Source organism: Borostomias antarcticus (genome assembly GCF_949987555.1).
Source record: "Borostomias antarcticus genome assembly, chromosome: 1".
Taxonomy (NCBI): domain Eukaryota; kingdom Metazoa; phylum Chordata; class Actinopteri; order Stomiiformes; family Stomiidae; genus Borostomias; species Borostomias antarcticus.
Window position 1 is genome coordinate 29,117,151 of NC_140234.1, and position 23,634 is coordinate 29,140,784.

Consider the following 23,634-nt stretch of genomic DNA (forward strand, 5'->3'; position numbering starts at 1 on the left):
GTCAGGGAGACGTTCAGATCATGTCTTAATAACGTCTGTCGGCCCAGAACCCCATTTGTACGTCTGCTGCAACCCTCAATATTCAAACGTCTGGCTTGTACCCCTCTAAAACGTCTCTGGACGTGCAGAACAGGTTCAATATCTGAACGTCTTAAAAAACTTTCATTCTGGCTCCTAATTGAATGTCTTTTGGACGTCCGAAAAATACATCTAAAAGATGTCTTTTAGATGTTTCTTTGCTTAGTGGGTCACACCCCGGTGGTTCCTGTGTTCCCTCCAGGAGGCCGATCACATGGCTCACACCCCGATGGTTCCTGTGTTCCCTCCAGGAGGCCGATCACATGGCTCACACCCCGGTGGTTCCTGTGTTCCCTCCAGGAGGCCGATCACATGGCTCACACCCCGGTGGTTCCTGTGTTCCCTCCAGGAGGCCGATCACATGGCTCACACCCCGGTGGTTCCTGTGTTGCAGAGGTGGAGTTGCTAGACTGTTGAAAGTCTGAGTGTCTCCATGATATTGTACTGTTATACAGTATACAGTCTGTTTTGAACTGGGGGAGAGAGGGAGGGAGAGAGGTTGTACGGGGCACAATACGTATGATACTCTGTCCTTTTTCTCTGTGAACGGAAGCTAAATGTATAATCTGTGTGAACTTTGCATTTGTTTACAACTTGCTTTTAACTTTACTGTCTTTTCTGCCTTTAAAAAAAATCATTTATTTTTTTCTGTGAAGCACATTGTGTTGCCACTGTGCATGAAATGTGCTTGATATTATACTGAATCTGAGTGTGAACCAATACTTACTGACCGTATGGATGTGGTTTATATGATACTCATTAAAACAGATAGTATATTATAACGTTAGTATACTATATTGAGGCTGATCAGGGTACGGTAGCTCTCTAGTGACTACTCTCTCCCACAGACGGTCTCTAGTGTTTACGTCATGCTGCTCTCCTCCAGCCTGCTCCTCCTCTTCATGGGTAAGGCAGCCTCGCCCTTATAACAAACCCATCAATTGGTAACATCCTCTAATCTCATCTGCTCTCTGATTGGATTAGCCCAGAGTGCCCGTGCTATAGTAGGTTCTCTCTGTCTCTTGTTGATGGTTTTCTGTCTGTCTGTTTTCTCTCTTCGGCCATGTGCCAACAGAAGCATGTTTGTTGAGGTGACGAGGGGCTGTCCTTAGACATTCATCTAGCCAACAGTCCAATAGGGCTTCCCTATTGTAAGATATAGATAGTTGAAGATTATGATTATATTAACAACACAAACTGTCTGACTCCCTCCCCCTCTATGTGTGTTCCCAGAGTGCTGTTCTGCTAGGAAGCAGGGGAACTTTGGCCAGCTGACTGGCTGCTTCACCAAAAACAGTAGCCTGAAGCTGGAGTGCTATTACCCACCCTGCCCAATTGGCTCCACGGACTTCAGTTGCCAGTTTAAGACAGGGGAGGACATCCTATTGGCTAGCTCCCAGGGGCCCCATCTCCACAGGAGCGACTCTGTCTTCTTCAGGAAAGAGGGCGTGTGCACGCTTCTACTCCCGGGCCACAAGGAGAGCCATGCTAAAGACACCACCAGCTACAACTGCACCCTGGTCCGCAGACAGCGGAGAGAGGAGAAATACATCACCATCAACTACAGCATCAGGACTGGCAAGGGTCGCTATCAGCCTGGAGATCAAACACGGGGTTCACTGAATGGGGATCACTGATTAGAGCAGGGATTCTCAACCTTTTGTAACTTAAGGCCCCACTTTTGATTGTAAAAAAAAAATTCAGAAGACCACCTTCCCAAATACATGAGATCCGAGGGAATGTTCGCTAGCTACGTTAGCCCAACACATTTATCTCAACACCAACGGATGTGATTGGCTTGGTGATATTCAATCATAACAATGTCATTGAAATTATACATTTTACCTTTACTTTTTTTTTTTTATAGAATCCCTGACTAGAGGAACACTGACTAGAGAATCACTGACTGGGGGTCACTGACTGGGGGTCACTGACTAGTCAACAGAAAGTCAAAGAAATGTCCTGCTATTACACCCACTGCTTTGATTAATATACTATACCCACGGCTTTGATTAATATATTATACTCACTGCTTTGATTAATATACAATACTCACTGCTTTGATTAATATACTATACTCACTGCTTTGATTAATATACTATACTCACTGCTTTGATTAATATACTATACCCACTGCGTTGATTAATATATTACACCCACTGCTTTGATTAATATATTATACCTACTACTTTGATTAATATATTATATACACTGTTTTGATTAATAGATGAGTGTTGCACTGTTGAATACAGAATCTCCTGACATCTCTGTCCTGACAGACAGAAAGTGGTCAAAGCATAGATCAGGGCTGGTGTCAACTCAGTTTCAATACATTTAATTGAGATTTTAAACTGAAGTACCCTTCCATCATTTCAATTACGCAAATTATTTCAAATTCTTTTGGTAAGAGAAAGCTTTTTTCATCACCAACATGTTTTGATTTTTGTATTGTGGTTTAATCTCACACATTGAATCAACTGAATTGAAATGGAATTGACCTTAACTCTAACATAGATGTTGATGAAAATTCCTTGGCTCAAAGTGAATGACATCTTTCCACCCCTCTCCCCTCCCCTGTACCGCCCCCACCCCTCTCCCCTCCCCTGGACCACCCCCACCCCTCTCCTCAGATCACATCAAGCCTTGTTCCTCTGCAGGCCTGCTGCTGCACCAGGGCCCCTCCATTTTGTGGCCCCTGATACTCCAGCTGCTGAAGAGGCTCCTCTCCTGAAGGAACCTTCACCCCAGAAGGGGAAGTCAGAGCAAATGACCAATAAAAGGCTGAAACAGTTGGACAAGTAGCCTTAATTTCTTTAGTGCATCTTGTGTATATTCATGCTTGTAAATGTTTAGAGTTTGTCTCACACCGGCATAGTTCAGTGGTTACTTCGTTGAGTTTCCTTCAGAAACAAGAGGACACCCACCCATGATGCATGTTCCTTTGTGGTAATAAAGTGTCTAAGGGGAAACATGATATTTTCTTCATGAATATGAATAATTAATGTTTTAAGTGTCATTCATTTATGTGGATAGTACTGTATCTAACTCCCAGAGCTCTAGACTCTTTGTGAGAAGTAAAAGGGCACTTTTTTTCATTTCTGGAAATCCAGAAAACCCCACAAATGACTAAGCCTCACGATCTTTTGAGCTTACACACTGCAAAAACATTAGTTAAAATACAATAAATTAATACTGAATTTGAGGAGAAATTACTTAATACTAGTGGAATTATCTGTCCATGCAGCAAGATAATTTCACTTGATAAGAAATCTTAAAATAAGAGGGTTCGAGTCTAGAAATAAGATAGAAACTAGGAAATAACTATTAAAACAAGATAATTCATCTGATATTTCCAAATGTAAGATTTTAAATCTTGGCAAGCACAGAACAATTTGCAGTGCATCCTGCGGATCAAACAACGTGGTGCGTCAGGTTACAAACGACCCTCCTTAATTGTCCGACAGTGGTGCTGAAGTAATGTGCACCACTCCGTTTTTTGATTGCATCTTGGCAACGCGAAGCAGACGCTGTGTTATATTGTTCATGCATTTGTGACTGTCTGCACGTTCATTAAAGGATTCAGAGTAGTTTGATCAGTGGCACCTACAGGAACTATTTAGTGGTGGGGCTTGATGGGGCCAGTGAAAGTCTTGGGGCTCAGAAAAGATTAGAATGACTGGGGCTTCTCAGTTGGGGGACCATTAATTTTAATGATGGCCACGGCCCTCCCTGGCCACCCTTGAGTATGATACATTCATGTACTGTATTATTTTTTGTGTGTGTGATATTTCTGCTTTATTGTGATTGGACAGTCAGGAAAGCTGGGAGAGAGAGAGTGGGGAAGACATGCAGCAAAGGGCGTGGGCTGGATTCAAACTCACACCGCTGTGGTAAGGACTGGCCTTCACGTGGTACGCTCCCCAACCCATTAAGCCACCGGGCGCCCCAATTATGTAGCTTCTGACCATTGCGTTTCCTTACCTCTGCCCCGGCAACAGCACAACATGGAAGGTATTGTTTTTGGTGGTGGTGTGTGTTGGTTGTTTCATTCGTTGGTTGGTTGGTTGATTGGTTGATTAGTTAGTTGACTGGATAGCATGATTACGCAAAAACGACCAGACAGATTTTCATGAAACTTGGTGGAGGGGTGTAGCAAAGCCAAACTTAGAATCCATTTAGTTTTGGAGTGGATCCACGAATTAAAACAAAACTTTAAGCGAAGCCAGCTCCCTGTATGTGAGCACAAGAGACAGCAGGTTTTGATTGGAGGAGGCGGGGCGAGAGCCCACTGTGCACCGGACTGCCCCCCCGCTGGCTGTGACCCGAGGGGGACACCACAGAGACCTGCCCGAACATGCCTGCCCATTCACCTCCATTCATTTTTGTGCGTGGCTGGCCAGTCTCACAGCTAGTACAGCATTTGTCTGGTTATCACTCCCTCCCGCCCTTACCTCCCTCCCTTACCTCCCTCCCTTCCTTAAAAAGGTAGTTTTGAGTCTTGTGCCATTTTGATATTTGACCCGGTAACCTTACCTTACCTTAACCTTAACCTTACATACCATCCTAATATTAGAGTAGCTGACCAGTGCCTGCTGCTCTGAAATGGCTCATAGGGAAGTCCTTCCCTCCTTGGGCCCAATAGCTCCTAATGATGATTCAGTGTTTCTCTTGTGTGGCCTGGAATAATATCACCCCTCCTTTATTGCCCAACTTTGGAGCTGATATCCAATAGGGTACCGGTAAACACCTCCTCTCTACTTTGATAGCAAGAAGTTGTGTAATCATTACAAGCCTTTATAAGCTGTTGTGTATTCTCAAATGTCAGTTGTTTGCAATGAACCCGGATGTTGCTTTGTCAATAAAACCAACATCACATGTGTAAGCCATTCGCTCGTCTGTTGGACTCTTCATTAAAAAGAGTCTGTCCCTTACTCCGTTACTCTCGACAATGTTGGCCTGCATCTCTCTGTTGGCACCACAAGAGGCAGTAGACCCATCACATCAAAATCAAGAAGGACACCAAAATCAATCCACCAATCTCCACTGCACAAGTAGAGTAGTGGTCAGAGCATTGGACTCCCACCCAGGAGACCAGGGTTCAAGACCTGGTGGGGATGACTTGATGGGACTATACCCGAAACCTTCATCCTTTCACTCCAACCTTTACCCCTTTCCTTATAGGTCAGATCCTGTCCCAACCCTTATTCTAATCCCAATTAATGTTATGGAAGCTGCTGCTAGTTGTTGTGAGCTCATGAGCTAACTGGCTATCCCGCTCTTATTGTGCTGGATTAGCATTGGAAGCATTGGAACTGATGTGTCCAGGCGACAAGACCTATCTTAATTTATCACACATTATTTAATGTCATTTCAATTCACAGCTTTTTCAGTGGCATGACTAGCTTCCGTCCTACAAGTCCTGAACAGAAACAAGCCAGCCACGCACATAAGCCAGGCTTGACCTGGTCTGGTTTGGACTTGGGCTCAGGAGTAAAAGTTTCCCACCATTCATTGTCAATGGGCAGGGGGGGGTTGAAATGGCTATATCTCAACGTGGGAAGGTCACAGAGACAAGGGGGTTGGTCTGGCATAAAGCTCTCAGCCTAACAAATGCAGCAATACCAAACATGTCCTGCTCGCAGAGCCACAAAATGCATTAATGGATAGAGGTCTTTGCTCTCCGAGCACCATTTCTAGTTCGCCCTCTTCTAGTTTCTAGTTCCCAGAGACACTTGTTCCGTCTAGAGTGCCTTGATCTAAGCGCATGCTCGTCCAGTAGTGAGGGTGGAATTCCAAAGCACATGCTGTGGTCTTATAGGGCTTCCCACTTGTAGGCTATAGATAGTTGAAGATTATGATTATATTAACAACACAAACTGGCTGACTGCCTCCCCCTCTATCTGTGTTCCCAGAGTGCTGGTCTGCTAAGAAGCAGGGTGACTTTGGCCACCACAAGATGTAAACCTTGAAGCCAGCTCCCCATGTGGGGACTTGGGTGGGGGCGCTAGAGACACAGGTTTGGACTGGAGTGGAGGAGTGTGCGGGGGAGAGCCTGGAGTGCACCGAACCGCCCCCTGCCGGCTCCGACCCGTGGGGTGCGCCACAAAGCCGCCCAAACAAGGCCACTCATTCACCTCCATTCATTTTGACTTGGGCTCAGGAGGCAAAATGTCAGTTTAAGATCGATTGATCGATCGATAGACAACGACGGCTCCACGGGTAGGCTAATGTGCAGTAGTCTTACCAAAGGAGGTTGTATTTATTCTGGGCGGACAAACTGATCGTGGTTTATGATCCGTGTAGAGAAACAGAATGTGAGCTCACGTGATCAGGATGGGTCCGGGCGGCAGAATCGTATGTCGGTGCATGCGCACTTACGCAGTCAGGCAGCTATTGACAACAGGGCGACTGTAGCCTACGGTAAGAAACTACTTCTATTATGCATTTAGCCTTTTCAAATTAGATATGCTCCGAACCAGTCCGACTTTAGGCAACACGAATTTTCTGTTGGCCATGTTGTGTAGGATAAATTACAACCAGACAGTGGAAAAACTACGGATGGGTTTGTTGACGCAGCTGTAAACCACTGGTAATTCAGAAGCGATAGCCTACATATCCTAAACTTACCCGACCCGACCCACCATTGTAGGCCTATATGTCAACGGGCAACGGTGCAACATTGTATTATTTGTCCACGACGTTGGAAGTCAGTGCAACATTGTATCTTCTGAGCAGGGACTGTGCTACGTACAGAAGCCTAATTGTTAGAGTCGAGCTACCGTAGCATATGGCCGAGTTACCAACAATGACAATCGGGTTGTTTCTTCCCTGCTGCAGCTCGCCTGGCTCTAGAGGACAGAGGTCATGAAGGGGTGAGTTTCTCAGTCGCCGGAGTACACCAAACATCAGCCTGAACAGTTATTGGATCCAGAAACAGTAATTATGGTATTTTGCAGTCTATAGTGTGTTCCATCTCTTTTTCCGTGCCCAGTAGTCAGCAGAAGAGTGCAGACGCAGATGGGCAGATCACAATCATGGCAGAAGGTAGGCTAACAACCACTTGAGTTAAGAAACCCACTGTCACCAAGTGTAAACACATGCTGTTGACAGCCATGTTGTTCCCTGACTGAAGGACCTCCCTCTCTGCGGTGTGTAAATCTCTCTCTCTCTCTCTCTCTCTCTCTCTGCTGTCTTTAGGTCTCTCTCCCTGCTACAATATGTGTATATCTCTGTTGTATTTAGGTCTCTCTCCCTGCTACACTATGTGCATATCTCTCTGCTGTCTTTAGGTCTCTCTCCCTGCTACAATATGTGTATATCTCCCTGCTGTCTTTAGGTCTTTCTTCCTGCTGTGTGTATATCTCTCTGCTGTGTCTCTCTCCCTGCTGTGTTTGGGTGTCTTTCTCTGCTGTGTCCAGGTCTCCCTCCCTGCTGTGTGTAGGTTTATCTCCCTGCTGGGTGTTCAGGTCTCTCTCCCTGCTGTGTGTAGGTTTATCTCCCTGCTGGGTGTTCAGGTCTCTCTCCCTGCTGTGTGTAGGTTTATCTCCCTGCTGGGTGTTCAGGTCTCTCTCCCTGCTGTGTGTAGGTTTATCTCCCTGCTGGGTGTTCAGGTCTCTCTCCCTGCTGTGTGTAGGTTTATCTCCCTGCTGGGTGTTCAGGTCTCTCTCCCTGCTGTGTGTAGGTGCAGTGGCCACGGCAGAGGATCCATCAGCAATTGCAGCAATCCAATCAGCTACCATGTTGTCATCTGACAATCAGCAAATCAAATACCTGTTTCAGACGGAAGGGCCCGGAGGGCAGGTATGGAGGAGGCTTTGCCCTCCCTTGGGGCAGATTGGAGGACAGTTTCAGAGGTTCTAATGGCAGGGAGGGATGAGTGGTGCAGGTAGGAAATTGTAATTCCAATCCAGGCGCTGGAGAAATAGCATGAGTTGATTGAGCTACTGGGGGGATACTGGATTAAGATTTCAGCTTCAGCCATACTGCTGTACCCTTGAGCAAGGCACCTAACCCCTCAACTAGCTTCTCCATCCAGGGCTGCACCGTGGCTAACCCCCGTGTTAGTCTCAACTTGACTTGATAGAAGAGCAGAAGATACATTTCAGTTGCTTGTACAACTTAATGACAAAGTATTTTATTCATTTCTTCTTCTTAGTCAACCCTGTGTGTCTACTGTTAAAAGTAGTTAACCCTGCTTTTAATGAGTCAACTCAACCCTTCTGTTTAGCTATTTAACCCTGTGTGTTCTGTTGCAGGTGACCTATCGTGTGATCCAGGTCGCGGATGGACAGCTCACAGGTTTTCCTGCTGTCTCTCATCCTGCCACACAGGTCAGATGTCAAACAGATGCCATTTCTTGTTCAGGGGCTCCTACTCCATGGATGCAAAATGATTCAACTCAACCATTTCTACATAACAGCAGAGAAAGTTTATTTGACATGATGAATGTTTCGTTGCTACAGGCTGTGTTCACCCAGTCAGAGGGTTTGGAGGCAGATGGGACAGAGACCCACTACAGCTACTACCCTGCCACCATTGCAGACACTACGGCTGCTAGCATTGCTACCACCGTACAGGCCTCTGACGCCCTGCTCGGCCAGGCCAAGCCCACAGGTTCCACCTATCCTCTTAACATGTCAGGAAACATTATATGGGAGAGCAGGAGGTATAATAATGCACACTGTATAGGCGTACAGTCAGGAGCTGTAGCTCAGGAAGTAGAGCGGATCGTCCAATGATCGTAGGTTTGGCGGTTCGAATCCCGGCTCCTCCTGACGACATGTGAAAGTGTCCTTAGGCAAGACACTGAACCCCAAAATTGCTCCCAATTGACCTTATTCACACGGCGGCCATTTCTCTCTTATGTCACGCTCAGAGTGGGAGAATGCGGAAGTATCTATAGACCATATAGTACAAGTTTGTTATGAAAATAACACTTCAAGATTTGAAATAGTCAGAAATAACATCCAGAATACACTACTGGAATTACAAACTCATGATTACTGGACTCTGATTGTTTTTCACCGCGGTAGTTTTCAAATTATGAAATACATGGACGGGAATGAGCTGATGACTAATGTGCTCCTATGTATTTCATAACGTGAAAACTACCACGGTGAAAAACAATCAGAGTCCAGTAATCATGAGTTTGTAATTCCAGTAGTGTATTCTTAATGTTATTTTTGACTATTTTGAATCTTGAAGTGTTATTTTTATAACAAACTTGTACTATATGGTCTATGGATACTTCCGCATTCTCCCACCCTGAGCATGACATACAGTACGAGCGAAATGGCCGCCGTGTGAATAACGTCAATGACCAGGCTAGCACCTTGCATGGCAGATGCTGCCGTTGTGTGTGTATGTGTGTGTGAACGTGTGAATGAGAGGCCTTCGTTGTAAAGTGCTTTGGATAAAAGTGCTATATAAGCGCAGTCCATTAACCATTTACCATTTGTATAGGTGTAATTTTGTACTGTTTGTGTAATACCTTTCTTCCCCTGTGTCTTGTCGAGACATGCTTTAATCAAAAAAAATAATCACAAAGACATAGGAATGAACGAGATTGTCACTGGCACTCTCTTGTTCTCCAGGGCAAGTGTATGTGATGATGTCGCCCCAGGAAGTGCTGACAGCAGCCAATCAAAGGACCATAGCACCTCGCACGGAGCCATACTATGCGTAGGTTTACTCCTGTCCTGTAGAGTGTCTGTATTGACTCCTGTCCTGTAAGTGTCTGCATTGACTACTGTCCTGTGCGAGTCTGAATTAACTCCTGTCCTATGAGTGTCTGTATTGACTCCTGTCCTGTGAGTGTCTGTATTGACTCCTGTTCTGTGAGTGTCTGTATTGACTCCTGTCCTGTGAGTGTCTGTATTGACTCCTGTCCTGTGAGTGTCTGTATTGACTCCTGTCCTGTGAGTGTTTGCAGTGACTCCTGTCCCCTGAGTGTCTGTATTGACACCTGTCCTGTGAGTGTCTGTATTGACTCCTGTCCTGTGAGTATCTGTATTGACTCCTGTCCTGTGAGTGTTTGCAGTGACTCCTGTCCCCTGAGTGTCTGTATTGACACCTGTCCTGTGAGTGTCTGTATTGACACCTGTCCTGTGAGTGTCTGTATTGACTCCTGTCATGTGAGTGTCTGTATTGACTCCTGTCCCCTGAGTGTCTGTATTGACTCCTGTCCTGTGAGTGTCTGTATTGACTCCTGTCCTGTGAGTGTCTGTATTGACTCCTGTCCTGTGAGTGTTTGCAGTGACTCCTGTCCCCTGAGTGTCTGTATTGACTCCTGTCCTGTGAGTGTCTGTATTGACTCCTGTCCTGTGAGTGTCTGTATTGACTCCTGTCATGTGAGTGTCTGTATTGACTCCTGTCCCCTGAGTGTCTGTATTGACTCCTGTCCTGTGAGTGTCTGTATTGACTCCTGTCCTGTGAGTGTCTGTATTGACTCCTGTCCTGTGAGTATCTGTATTGACTCCTGTCCTGTGAGTGTTTGCAGTGACTCCTGTCCCCTGAGTGTCTGTATTGACACCTGTCCTGTGAGTGTCTGTATTGACACCTGTCCTGTGAGTGTCTGTATTGACTCCTGTCCTGTGAGTGTCTGTATTGACTCTTGTCCTGTGAGTGTTTGCAGTGATTCCTGTCCCCTGAGTGTCTGTATTGACTCCTGTCCTGTGAGTGTCTGTATTGACTCCTGTCCCCTGAGTTTCTGTATCGACTCCTGTTCTGTGAGTGTCTGTATTGACTCTGGTCCTGTGAGTGTCTGCATTGACTCCTGTTGTTGCTGTGTGCTGCAGGGAGCCTGAGGTTCCTCGTACGTCCAGGGATAAGAAAAGGAGGGCCCAGCACAACGAGGGTTAGATGATCTGTACACACACACACCTGCGCGCACACACACAAGCACACACACACACACCTGGCACCTTGCTTTCTTCCCTGCTGCCCTACTCAGCCCTATAACACTCTTTCTGTTCTCTCTCCTAGTCGAGCGTCGGCGTAGAGACAAGATCAACAACTGGATGGTCCAGCTGTCTAAGACCATCCCAGACTGTAATGTAGACTATACCAAGGCTGGCCAGGTGAGACCCGAAATGGAGACTGACCAGGTGACAATCTTGTGTTGAATTTTCAATCTGTGAATGAAGAAGAAGATAACCAGGTGTAGAATTGGTCTTGAGGGCAGACTAAGGGAGAGAAGGCTCTGTATGGACTAGCATATTTACCAGTGTGTGCCTTATGCTCTAGCGATGCCAGTTTGTTGAGACCATGCTGTTGTTAAATGCACTTTCATCTGAAATAAACCAGAAACTTGTAACAGGAGAGCTGTGATATTCCACCTGGTCTGATGGGTTGCCTGTGTTGCAGAGTAAAGGAGGGATCCTTTCTAAAGCATGTGACTACATCAAGGAGCTCCGTCAGAGCAACCATAAGCTAGGAGATGACCTGGGCGTCCTGGAAAGCCACCGCACCGACAACCAGCTACTGAGACAGGAGGTAACAGCCTGTAACACTGCTACCGAGTCAGGAGCTAACAGCCTGTAACACTGCTACTGAGTCAGGAGGTAACAGCATGTAACACTGCTACTGAGACAGGAGGTAAAGGCCTGTAACACTGCTACTGAGACAGGTGGTAAAATAGACCTAACCCTAGCCTACACTCTTCTGGCCTTAAGGGTTCCTAGTAGAACTTTGTATCTGTCTACTTCTCTGTTAACTGACTGTCTGCTTTGTTTTCTCTGGTTCCTCTTGGTTCTGTGTGGTTCCATGTGGTGGTCCAGGTGGAGGACTTGAAGTCCAAGAACCAGATCCTGAGGAACCTGTTGATGCAGAACAGTATTGTGGGAGAGTCCAGCACTGACCCGCAGTGAGGTGCCTCCTGGATCATGTCTTGGGACAGGAAGCAGCAAGCCTTTTCTACGGCAACACTGTGTGATAGAATGCTGAGTCTATTTCAAACGTAGAACTCTGCACCCTGAAACAGAGGATGGCGACCGATTGGCTCACCCAGACAATACAAATGTGCATACAGACCAACTTTAACAAACTGTTATTGCAGCTACTATTTTGCCATGTACATTTTGACTTTTTTCTTGTATTTTTTACCTTTCAAATACATTTGTGCATTACCTTTGGTTTTATTTGTGCATATAGCAGACATGGTCATCACTCGTGTTGCAGAGGTGTGGACTAGAGTCAGACTCAAGTCATAAATTTGATGACTCGACTAGACAAAATCAAAAAAGGACTTGCAACTTGACTTGGGACCTTAACATCAATGACCTTGGACTTCAGCCTTTGGACTTGAAAATTATTGATACCTTTACCCAAACCCAAAGAGTGTTATTATGTTATATTAGTATGTTATTTAAAATAAAATAAAAAAAACGATAATCCTATTCATTCCCAGCAAGTACCAATCGGACAGCATCCAATTAAGTTGCAGGAGAGAACCATGAATGACATTACTGAGCGCATTATGACTTGTTCAGGACTCAAAACTTGGTTTAGGACTTGGGACTTGTTGTTCTTGACTTGGGACTTGACCTGAGACTTGAATGCAAAGATGTGAGACTACTTTTGACTTGCAAAACAATAATTGCTCCCACCTCTGTTGTGTTGTTCCAGAAAAGTAGGCTGTTTTGCTCTGTTCTGACTTGGAATTCATCATCTGAATTATAGTTAAAATAAGTATTTGTAAATAAATACAATATAATAAGTCTCTCTCAGTTAATAGGTGATATTCAAAGACTTCGCAGTTAAAAGTGCCTACTAGTGCGGTTCAGAACTGCCGTTTTATGCTTATGGTCCAGAAAAGGTGCGTAAAGAGGGGGTTTATCTCTAACCTGGCAACTCTTTTACGGAGCGGCGCCTTCGGTGTTTCTGTACGGTACTACCGTAATTTAATTTTAAAAACTTTATTCATAATTAGAAAGACTTGGGAAAATGATCTGTATCCTGTTAGTTGCTGGTCACGGCACTGTGCTAGAGGCGCAGATCAAGGTAAGTTGTAGTTGTAATGAGGTTGTCTGGGTGCAGATTTTGCATACGTGGTCTGGACAGAAATGCTCACCCAGAGGCAACGGTTATGTTGGAAATGGGTAATATTGAGAAGTTGCTTTGACTTTCTTCATTACGCAGTCATGAGCCATGACATGAGACTACGGAGCCCCGGAGGTGACATCGGTGAAATTTTGTTGTAGCCTATATTCTGTGGCCACATTCAGTCAGCTTGAAACTCAATCACAATAATCTAAATATATGCATAAATAGAATAAAACGTTTATTTTGCCATGTCTAACAAGTACAGGTACATTGTCATTCTTGTAATCGCTTGTCCTTATAGTGTCTTATCAGTGCTAATCAGTTCCACATTCCAGTTGTACTCAGCTTGACATTTACAGGTTCACTGGCAATTTACTATACTATCCGAAGTAGCTATCAGTATCACCCTCATCTACTTTTTAGAATTTGTGTCAGTGAGATGCACAGTGCAAACAAACTGCAACAATCCCACAGCAAGTCCTGTTAGTAGGCTATCCGTAGTCTATAATGCCAAAGGTAACAATATCCACGTGTGGATGGAGCAGGGAGTAAGTAGTCGTCACGGTTTCCAGCGTCAATAAGGACCCTCCTGCACAAACGTCCTCTAATGCACTTGCAACGTGTCGAGTCTTGCCTTGTTGAAGATATTAGGCTATGTCACCCTGACCCCTCCCTGCAGGCGGATGTGACAGGGCTGTACAGCCACCTGGCGGGCGTCCCCAAGGCCCTGCTGCCTGGGGTGGGCGGCAGGAAGATCCTCGACTTCTGGTGGGAGACCGTCAACACGTGAGTCAGTAGTCCTGCAGCATAGTAGATCTACTAGAGATCAGCTGACTCAAGCGCTAACCGCCCAGAGAGCATACTCTAGCGGGCCTGGGGGGCACCACAGCTAACTAACCAGAGAAACCTGCTTTTCCCTCTAGGAGACAGCTGTTCAGTGAAGTCTACCTGGTCACAAACGCAGACAAGTAAGTACTCAGTTGCACACAGCGGGCCCCTGTGATTCCCGTCTCTACCGGGCTGCTGTGAGGTGAAGACTGCTCTTCTCCTCCCCCCTCCCTTCTCTTCTCTCCTCCTCTCCTCCCCTCCTCCCTCCAGGTATAAGCACTACGAGCGCTGGGCGACCGCTAACGACTTCCCGGTGGAGAACCTGGTGAACGACGGGAGCACCACGCTGGAGGGTCGTCTGGGCGCCGTGGCAGACCTGGAGCTGGTCATACGCAGCCGCAGACTTCGGGACGACATCATGGTGGTCAGTAACGATGGCGGGCCGGGTTCCCCACTCACCCTACCCCTAAACCCTTCCCTCTCACCCTACCCCTAAACCCTTCCCTCTCACCCGAACCCAACAGCCGTCTCCCCTGTCCCCCCCATGAGCGGACGGGGAGACTAAAGCCTAATTTATACTTCATAAAACGGCTCATGTCTCATGGCTCTTGGTTGCCAGGGAATGGAAGCTAAAGACAATCCCCAGGCATTCCATTCCATGGCAACCAAGAGCCATGAGCCGTTTTATGAAGTATAAATTAGGCTTAAAGAGCACGCTCTCTCTCTCTCTCTCTGCGCAGATTGCGGGGGACATGCTGTGTGCCGACCAGAACTTTGACATCAGCCAGGTGCTCCGGTTCTTCAGGTCAAAGGTCAGATATGGACACAGGCTTGGTGATATAGAAGACTGAACTGTTTGGGTCGGACAGGGATGCAGGTGTTACGTTGTGTGTGTGTGTGTGTTTCAGCCAGGGGAGCTGGCCATCTATTACGAACTGGAAGAGGGGGAGAAGAGCAGCTCGCGAGGTATCGTAGACGTTTGCCCCAAAACACACAGGTACAGTAGACCTGGAGCACACCTTTTACAGTAGATGCAGTTCACAGTAGGGGTGGGCGAAAAATTGATTCTTAGATCCATCGCGATTCTCTCTTGAACGATGCATCGCTCGATGCGGACAACTCATAATTCGAAAAAAGGTCTGTGTTGTTAGCGTAAATTCCTTACGGCTTGATGTTGAAATGTAAAAAAAAAAAAAAAGTGGGTGAAACATGAGGTAGGAAACGGACGTAAAATAAGCGTGCGTCGTGTTTACGTTTGAGTTTTGGTGAAGATGGCTGAGCAGGAGAAAGAGATCCGACCAGCACCTGCTGCTTTAAAAGCGAACGCACGGAAGCACTTTGGCTTCTATGAAGTTGAAGGGAAAAAAGACCTGAACAAGAGCCACACAGTATGCAAGTTGTGTCGAGCCAAAATGAAATACTTTGGGAACACGACAAACACGAGACGCCAATAAAAAATGTTGATGCATCGATAATCGTTTTATAATCGATAATCGTTTTAGAGTTGCCCTCTGAATCTGAATCAAATCTAATCATGAGGTGCCTAGATATTCCCACCCCTAGTTCACAGTAGACCTGAAACTCAGATACAGTATAGTAGACCTGGAACACACAGGTACAGTAGAACAGGAACCTTCATCTTCTGCGTGTGCGCTCGTGCATTTCAGGGTAACTCGTTTCCTGGAGAAGCCCCAAGCGGGGGTAACAGACTCCCGTCTGGCCAGCGTGGTGTTCTACTGCCTCCGCTCCGCCACCCTGCCGTACATCTACAACTTCCTGTCCCTGCAGCCGCACGCCACCGACAGGACCTTCGGACGCTTCTGGGTCAGTCAGCCGGCCGGCCAATCAGCAGAGCCTTGTTCACACCGACTGACAGTTTGAAATTACAGAACTGATGTACTGTAAGACTCAAATCTGACTCAAATCTGATTTGCTCTGTGCAGTCTGAACAGGCATGAGCCACTGGAATTGGATATTTCATGCCGCTTTCCAAACCACATTCAGAGGTGGTTTTAGCCCGATTCGAATCTAATTCCTGGTCTCATTGTCCTATTGGACTATTTCATCTAGAATGCACACAAATTCTGATTCCGTTCTACACCAGCGCTTTCATTCACAAGATCTAGGGTGCTTTCTACTGCATTTTGTTCACTCAAGTCAATGACAGGCCTGTAGGCTAATACAATTACAAGTGCACAGTAAACATGTGGTCCCCCACCATTGACATATCGCCTCATTGTGTCAATGAAGCCATGTAAGCAAGTGTTGCTGTGCTTCCCTCTGGAAAATGTAAGGTTAGGATCTAAGTCCATCCCCCGATTGCCCTCTGTAAAACGCATTGTGTTGCACATTTAAGAATAGCTGGGTTTGACACAGCCGGTGGTAGCTGATCAGCTAATCATTGCTAGATTTGTGAAGATGTCCCATTCAGATCCCTTAGAATCCAAGCACAACTGCTACTAAGTAAATAAATATAGCCTCTTATAAATGTAATCAGGTAGCTAGTTCGACCCAATGGCCAGTCTATAAGTCATTTGGTCACTTCTCAAATCTGGCAGCTTGGCTGGATGTACATGTATTATGGTTAGCCTCCGATCATTTTAGATGACACGCAAACACACATACACCTACAGTACACACACACGCATGCACAATCAGTGTACAGGAGCTGATCATGTGACGTCCTGTCTCAGGAGTGGCTGATCAATGAGGAGCAGCTTCCTGTGTTTGGGATGAAGCTGCCTACAGGCTTCCAGCTGATTGGACAAGTGGTGAGTGACATCCCCATATACACAGACTAACATGGGTTTGGTATGGTAAAACTATGAAGTATTGTGTGTGTGTGTGTGTGTGTGTGTGTGTGTGTGTGTGTGTGTGTGTGTGTGTGTGTGTGTGTGTGTGTGTGTGTGTGTGTGTGTGTGTGTGTGTGTGTGTGTGTGTGTGTGTGTGTGTGTGTGTGTGTGTGTGTGTGTGTTTGTTTGTTTGTTTGTTTGCAGGAACTATCAGACTATACCAAATGGCTGGCCCACTACTCTGCCAAGCGACAGGACTCTCCAGCCAAGCCAATCACCTTCCGCTCCTATGCAAGGTGAGTCTCTGTCTCCTCCTCCATGTGGACATTGTCTCCCCACTGGGGGAACAAACAGACACTGGCTCAGATCTGTAGTGTTTTTATTCAAGATTCAAGATCTGTTTATTAGCCATGTGTATGGTTCACACATACTAGGAATTAGACTAGGGTTAAGGCATACGCTGTTGCACACGACATAGGACAGGGTGCAGGACAGGACAGTGCAAAGGCATGACAGGACAGTGCGGCCTGGGCACTGAGCATCAGCAACGATGCCCAGCATCTGCTCAAGTACTAAACAACAAATACTTTTCGAGAGGGACCATGTACTAAAAGTTGACCATGTGCATTTAAACTCCATATGCAATTTTAAACCCAGGTAGAAGAGTAGTTACAAGGCCAAACTATCTGGCACTGCCAAAATACTCCTGTACGATGTGTGAGTTAGCTGTACGAAGTGAGTTAGCTGTACGAAGTGTGTGTTAGCTGTAGTGTGAGTTTGCTGTACGAAGTGAGTTTGCTGTACGAAGTGAGTTAGCTGTACGATGTGTGAGTTAGCTGTACGATGTGTGAGTTAGCTGTACGATGTGTGAGTTAGCTGTACGATGTGTGTGTTAGCTGTACGATGTGTGAGTTAGCTGTACGATGTGTGTGTTAGCTGTACGATGTGTGTGTTAGCTGTACGATGTGTGTGTTAGCTGTACGATGTGTGAGTTTGCTGTACAATGTGTGTGTTAGCTGTACGAAGTGTGAGTTAGCTGTACGATGTGTGTGTTAGCTGTACGATGTGTGTGACAGAGTGGGACTGATGGGCAATCCCTCTGACGGTTTCAATGGGAAGACTATCGCCATGACAATCTCCAACTTCTGGGCGGAGGTCACACTGGTGGAGAGTCAGACTCTGGTGAGAATACATGCACGCACACACACACACACACACACACACACACACACACACACATAAAAGCACACACATGCACATGCACACACACAAATAAACACCACACACACACATCCACAATACAGTTTGGATACAATTAAGATACATTGTTACATGAATCTTCCACAGGTGTGTATTGATGCTACTGTTGTATGTTGCTGTTGTAGGCTCTCGTGCCTCATCCCCTCAACGACCCCACGGAGTTCGGCAGCCTGCAGGACCTGTTCTGCATCAGCCGGAAGGAGGGGTCAGTTGGACCGTTATACACACTGTGTACTGTCTACCATGTTAAAGAGTATATATACTGTATAATGTCTATACTGTTGTAACTGCTGTACACGTGTGTAATAGTGCTGGTGTCATGTTGCTCCACAGCTACCTGGGAGGGCTGCGGCTGCTTCAGGCCACCTGTAAGAAGTTCTACCAGTTCTGCTCCAAACAAGGGTGAGGAGTGTTGAATATTGTTGATTTTCAGAGAAATGCCTTTTAATATGATCCTGTTAGCTATTTCCTCATTATAATGATTGACCTCTGAGTATGGCTGTCGGCTTGAGTTTTCGGTAAGAAGTGTCCCTCTTCCATAGACTTATGAGATAAAGACATTCCATGGCTGGTACACTCTGGGCCAAACACCATTGTTGTGGTTAGAGATAAAGGCCTGGGCGCCGAGGCGGCGTAGGTTAATGGGACAAAACAAGGCCACAGAAGAGACCAGAGGGACAGTCTTATCGGAGAAGAGACGAGGGAGGGGGGACACTCAAACCACATAAGAACGTTGCAACGAGACCAATGCTTTGATTTGGGTCCAGACAGCATACAGAGAGGTCAACTGTACATTAGGCATGCCATCGTCTTTTGTATGTAAAACCTTCTGGAATAAATCGCTTTTGCTGAGGCTCAAGTCCCGTGTTGGAGAGATTCATTCTGGACTGTGTGGTATTGTGTGAGATTGGGGGCCGTCTTTTATTGAAATCAAAACACAACGCAGAGCTGAAATAAGGACAATAATAAAAGACAACGAGATTCATCAGGAGCCACCCTCTCTCTGGGTCTGAGGAGGCCAGGACCCCTCAAAACAAGCTAGTTAGGGTTGTGATGGGGCTAGGCCCTCGTGACCATGTTGGAAGGAGGTACTTCCAAGAGCTCAACTGGCTACCAGCTGAGGCTCAACATGGTACACAAGGTCATTAACAACAGGGCCCCAGCATACCTAAGCAGCGATTTCTCCAGAGCTGGGGAATCACACAACCACAGGACTAGGTCCAGCTTAGCCAATCTGCTCCCCCTGAGGTGTAGAACCAAAATGGGGCAATGCTCATTTGCCTACACAGGAGCGGAATGAACTGCCTTTGACCATCAAACAGAGCACGAACCCACACAGTTTTAAGGTGAATGTTAGGAAATGGCTACTGGACAAAGTCCAAGAATAGACAGGTAGGGGAGGGAGGGATTGTTAGTATGTGTACATGTTGTGTTATGTAGTTTTATGTGTTTGTGTTTTAAGTGTTTTATGTTGAGACCAAGGACCCCAATGGAAATAAGTCCATGACTTTTTTGTCCTATCCTTGATATTTGTTTTAATGCATGACATGTATTTTAAACTGATATGTCGAATAAACTAAACTAAACTAAAAAACCCTGCTCTGGGCCTGAGGAGGCCAGGACCCCTGCTCTGGGTCTGAGGAGGCCAGGACCCCTGCTCTGGGCCTGAGGAGGCCAGGACTCCTGCTCTGGGTCTGAGGAGGCCAGGACCCCTGCTCTGGGTCTGAGGAGGCCAGGACCCCTGCTCTGGGTCTGAGGAGGCCAGGACCCCGGCTCTGGGTCTGAGGAGGCCAGGACCCCTGCTCTGGGTCTGAGGAGGCCAGGACCCCTGCTCTGGGTCTGAGGAGGCCAGGACCCCTGCCCTGGGCCGGGGGTGACCTGTGATATGTACCTCACGTACCGAGCTATGAAGCTCGCTAACTGTAGTCATATGTACAGTATAGCTCGGTAGCTACAGGATGTAGCTAACTAGTCTTGGCTGAGTATTTTCTCTCTCTCTCTCTCTCTCTCTCTCTCTCTCTCTCTCTCTCTCAATTCAATTCAATTCAGTTCGCTTTATTGGCATGACAAATTGTTGATCTTTGTCGTCAAAGCTTTTTCGGGGGCATGGGTGACATGCCATAGCTATAATAAATAATCCTAGGGGAGGGTGATATTGCGTTGTAATTGGTTGTATAACAATATGTAATAGTAATAACAGTAAACACAATAACAGATGTACATGTGTGTGTGTGTGTGTGTGTACAATACGTGCGTGTAAGTGTGTGTGTAAAATTATAACATTAACATTAGTGACATAAAAAAAAGATGATAAACATTAGTACAGTAACAGGTGTATGTGGGTGTGAGTGTGTGTAGACAAACTTTCTTCGACAGATAGCCACGATGTTCGGTAGCGACCAGTATCAATGGCCGGGCTGTGCTCACTGGGTCTGTACTTCGTCAAGGTGGTTCTTAGTTTTGTATCAGTTACCCTGGTCAGATAATCTGCCAGTGTGTACTGTCTATTTTGGGTCAGATAGTACTGCATTTTGCTTTGTGTTTGGGCGTCCCAATAGGTGATGTCATTTTGCTTTTGATATGTTATAATTTGGTTGACTCTAATACATTTTGTATCAATGAGCTGGTTCTGAGGCTGTGGCCTGGTAGTGTTGTTAGTGTTAGTGTTGAGTGAACTAAGCGTTCAGACCAGCTGGTTCTGAGGCTGATGGTTGGTAGTGTTGAGAGAACTAAGCGTTCAGACCAGCTGGTTCTGAGGTTGTGGGTTGGCAGTGTTGTTGAGTGAACTGAGTGTTCAGACCAGCTGGCAGAGGGGACTGTTTTCTTTGCTCAACTCTTGACATTTCAGGGCTTTGTAACGACATGAGTAGGGTCATTGGTTTTTAAACGTTTCCAAAGTTTGATTGCCCTCTTTTGAGTTTTGATTAATAATGGATATTGGCCTAATTCTGCCTTGCATGAATTGTTTGTTGTTTGTCTTTGTACATGCAGGATGTTCTTGAGGTTTCAACAGAGTGTATGTCCCATTTTGCAAAGTTTGGGAATTTGCAAGTGGACCCCACACTTCACTGCCATAGAGGGCAATTGGTTCAATTATTGATTCAAATAGTTTAAGCAAAATTTTAATCTCTCCCTCTCTCTCTCTCTCTCTCCCTCTCTCTCTCTCTCTCTGCGTGTTTGGTAGAATTGCCCTGACCAACCAGAACTTCACACTCAAATATGACACCAACATCCCTCGGCAGGTGGTAAGTGTTTCCAGCGCAACATACTGTATGTAATACGTATGTAAGATATCACAGACACACAACAGGGTTAAGTCTTTTTGAGCTCAGACACAACAGAGTTAAGTCTTTATGAGCTCACAAACACACAGCAAGTTAAGTCCGAAAACCGCAGCTTTACCCTCACCACCGGTAGCGGACAGCAAAGCAGGTTGCAACGCCTTAAGAACGGCGTCCCCCAGGGATCTGTCCTGGCCCCCCTCGTTTATAACATCTACACCTACGACCTGCCGAACACAGTCTCCAGGAAGTATGCCTACGCAGACTACCTTGCGCTGGTGTACTCAGCTGGAGACTGGCAGGCCGTGGAGGAGACCCTGAGCCAGGACATGCAGACACTAGCGGCATACCTCCGGAAATGGAGATTGAAGCTCAGTGAGGCAAAGACGGTGTCGGCGGCCTTCCACCTTAACAACAAGGAAGCCAAACGTGAGCAGCGAGTGCACATCAATGGAACACTCCTGCCATGCTGCGCCGAAACAACCTACCTCGGCGTGACATTGGACAGGTCACGTTCCACCGACACCTCAAGTCATTGCGCAAGAAGTTAACAGCTCGTGTGGCGTTGATGAGGCGACTGGTCCGATCAAGCTGGGGCGCCGGCGCAAAAACACTGCGTACGGCAGCCCTAGCCCTGGTCTACTCGACCAGTGAATATTGCGCACCGGTGTGGTGTCACAGCGCTCACACCCACCTCATCGACCCGCCTATCAATGAAGCCTTGTGCTGAAAACAACCGTTTCGCGGCAGAAAATATATTTTTTAGAAGCTGCATTCTCAGTGCCCCGTCCGCCGCCATTACATGGATATACTTGGCTCGCGCTGGATTTTAAATTTCTTCTACAGGCCTCCGAATTACACCAAAGTTATCTCAGTGAGTCAAACGTCTTATAATACTGTATGCCGTAAATAAGGTCCAGGTTATCAAAAACGAGCATTCTCCTTTAAGTTAACACCGGAGTCCCTGTCAGACAGCTGTATGGAAATGATCAGCCAATCACTCAAGTGTTTAAACAGGTGGGAAATATGGTATTGATGCCATGTAAATGATGTCTCTCTCTTTCTCTCTCTCTCTCTCTCTCTCTCTCTCTCTCTCTCTCTTACATACACACACACACACACACACTCTGCAGGGCTTGGCTGGGAGTAGGTAAGACCAGGAGATGCTTCTTTCTGTCGCTAAACTATCTCATACCCGTCTGTTTTCTATCCGCGTGCTTGCGTCCTCTGTTCCTTTGTCCCCGTGTCCGCAGTGCCATCGTGTCCGCCACCCTCAAGTGCCTGATGAAGTTCTACAACATCACTGAGAGTGTAAGTGTCCATGCAGAGCTGCAGTGTGTGGGATGACCAGTCTTTGTGTGTTACTGGGCTCTGCTCATGTGCTACTGCTATGTTCGTATTGATATGGCGTTCTTGTATTTTATTGTATTATATTATATTGCACTGTATTTTAGATTGCTATTCTTGCACTTTGCCTTCAGCACTAGATTATGCTCTTAGTCACTTGTTTTAGAAAGAAGATGCACTTGTGAGTTCTGGCAGGTAGTGGTACATTGGCTTTTCCTACGTTAAATGCAATTATTGTTAGTCGCTTTGGATAAAAGCGTCTGCTAAATGAATGTAATGTACTGTAATGTAATGACGTGTCTGTGGTGCTTCAGGATCTTCCTAAGCCAATCAGGGCCAACTTCATCCTGAATGTGGAGACTGATGAGCTCTTCATCACGGCCGGCCTACAGGACAGAGTCGTACAGGTCAGAGGGCCAAACTAGACTGGACTACAGGTCGGGTCAGCCAGACATAAACATTTTTAGCCTGGTTTAGACTTGTAGTTAGTTTTACAAGTTTCAAGTTTATTGCCATATACTCAATAACAATGTAAAATCATTTATCAGTAATGAAAATCTTTGGCTCAGAGCCGACTCAACTTTGCGTGATAAAATAAGGCTAAAGGGCAAAGAATATAATAAGAAATATAATAAAATAGAGTAAAAAAGAAAAAACAGGTAAGCAGTGCAACATCAATGTAGATCAATTAGTAAAGTGAAGAAGTGACCGTTTAAGGTGCTGTGCGTGTGCCTGCACGCTAGGCGTGTAAGTCTTAAGAGTCAGTGGTTTAGTCTTAAGCCGAATGTACACTGTGCGATAAAACCCACTATTCTGAGGTCGTAAGGTGGTCGTGGGTTGTCGCAGACAATCGTAGCTCATCGTATGCAAAATCGGGACTCGCAAGTCGCACAGTGTGAGAAGGTGTTCGATCTGCGATTCATTGCTACAACGTTCTACGACAAGGCTACGACCTCCCGACAAAATATCTGTGTCAGATATTTTCGTCGTAGATCACAGATCATGTA

At 46.2% G+C, this 23,634-nt stretch overlaps 2 protein-coding genes across 5 annotated transcripts in view; both read left to right on the forward strand.

Annotated features, from left to right (window-relative positions):
• Window positions 1-6,459: 6,459 nt before the first annotated feature.
• On the forward strand, window positions 6,460-12,204 carry LOC311309167 (upstream stimulatory factor 1-like). 4 transcript variants are annotated; one of them, XM_084438344.1, is made up of 11 exons: window positions 6,460-6,498; window positions 6,916-6,950; window positions 7,073-7,122; window positions 7,760-7,878; window positions 8,334-8,408; window positions 8,541-8,691; window positions 9,672-9,759; window positions 10,875-10,933; window positions 11,062-11,183; window positions 11,443-11,571; window positions 11,856-12,204. In XM_084438344.1, exons 2-11 carry the CDS (start codon window positions 6,943-6,945, stop codon window positions 11,943-11,945), a joined length of 891 nt encoding a protein of 296 aa, XP_084294470.1. In that variant the 5' UTR covers window positions 6,460-6,498; window positions 6,916-6,942; the 3' UTR covers window positions 11,946-12,204. The 4 variants fall into 4 exon arrangements, with proteins under 4 accessions (XP_084294470.1, XP_084294471.1, XP_084294469.1 ...); XM_084438345.1 differs by having other exon boundaries at window positions 7,766-7,878; XM_084438343.1 differs by having other exon boundaries at window positions 6,466-6,498; window positions 7,070-7,122.
• A 741-nt stretch (window positions 12,205-12,945) lies between these two features.
• Window positions 12,946-23,634, forward strand: part of gkup (glucuronokinase with putative uridyl pyrophosphorylase) — a 15,059-nt gene continuing 4,370 nt past the window's right edge. The window contains exons 1-16 of the mRNA XM_084447332.1: window positions 12,946-13,077; window positions 13,799-13,905; window positions 14,043-14,087; window positions 14,218-14,371; window positions 14,688-14,759; window positions 14,856-14,944; window positions 15,615-15,771; window positions 16,641-16,718; window positions 16,944-17,035; window positions 17,816-17,921; window positions 18,125-18,204; window positions 18,333-18,401; window positions 21,184-21,244; window positions 22,414-22,430; window positions 22,534-22,591; window positions 22,942-23,034. Coding sequence (XP_084303458.1) covers window positions 13,021-13,077; window positions 13,799-13,905; window positions 14,043-14,087; window positions 14,218-14,371; window positions 14,688-14,759; window positions 14,856-14,944; window positions 15,615-15,771; window positions 16,641-16,718; window positions 16,944-17,035; window positions 17,816-17,921; window positions 18,125-18,204; window positions 18,333-18,401; window positions 21,184-21,244; window positions 22,414-22,430; window positions 22,534-22,591; window positions 22,942-23,034 — 1,335 coding nt within the window. The 5' untranslated portion in view covers window positions 12,946-13,020. The remainder of the gene's footprint in view (window positions 13,078-13,798; window positions 13,906-14,042; window positions 14,088-14,217; window positions 14,372-14,687; window positions 14,760-14,855; window positions 14,945-15,614; window positions 15,772-16,640; window positions 16,719-16,943; window positions 17,036-17,815; window positions 17,922-18,124; window positions 18,205-18,332; window positions 18,402-21,183; window positions 21,245-22,413; window positions 22,431-22,533; window positions 22,592-22,941; window positions 23,035-23,634) is intronic.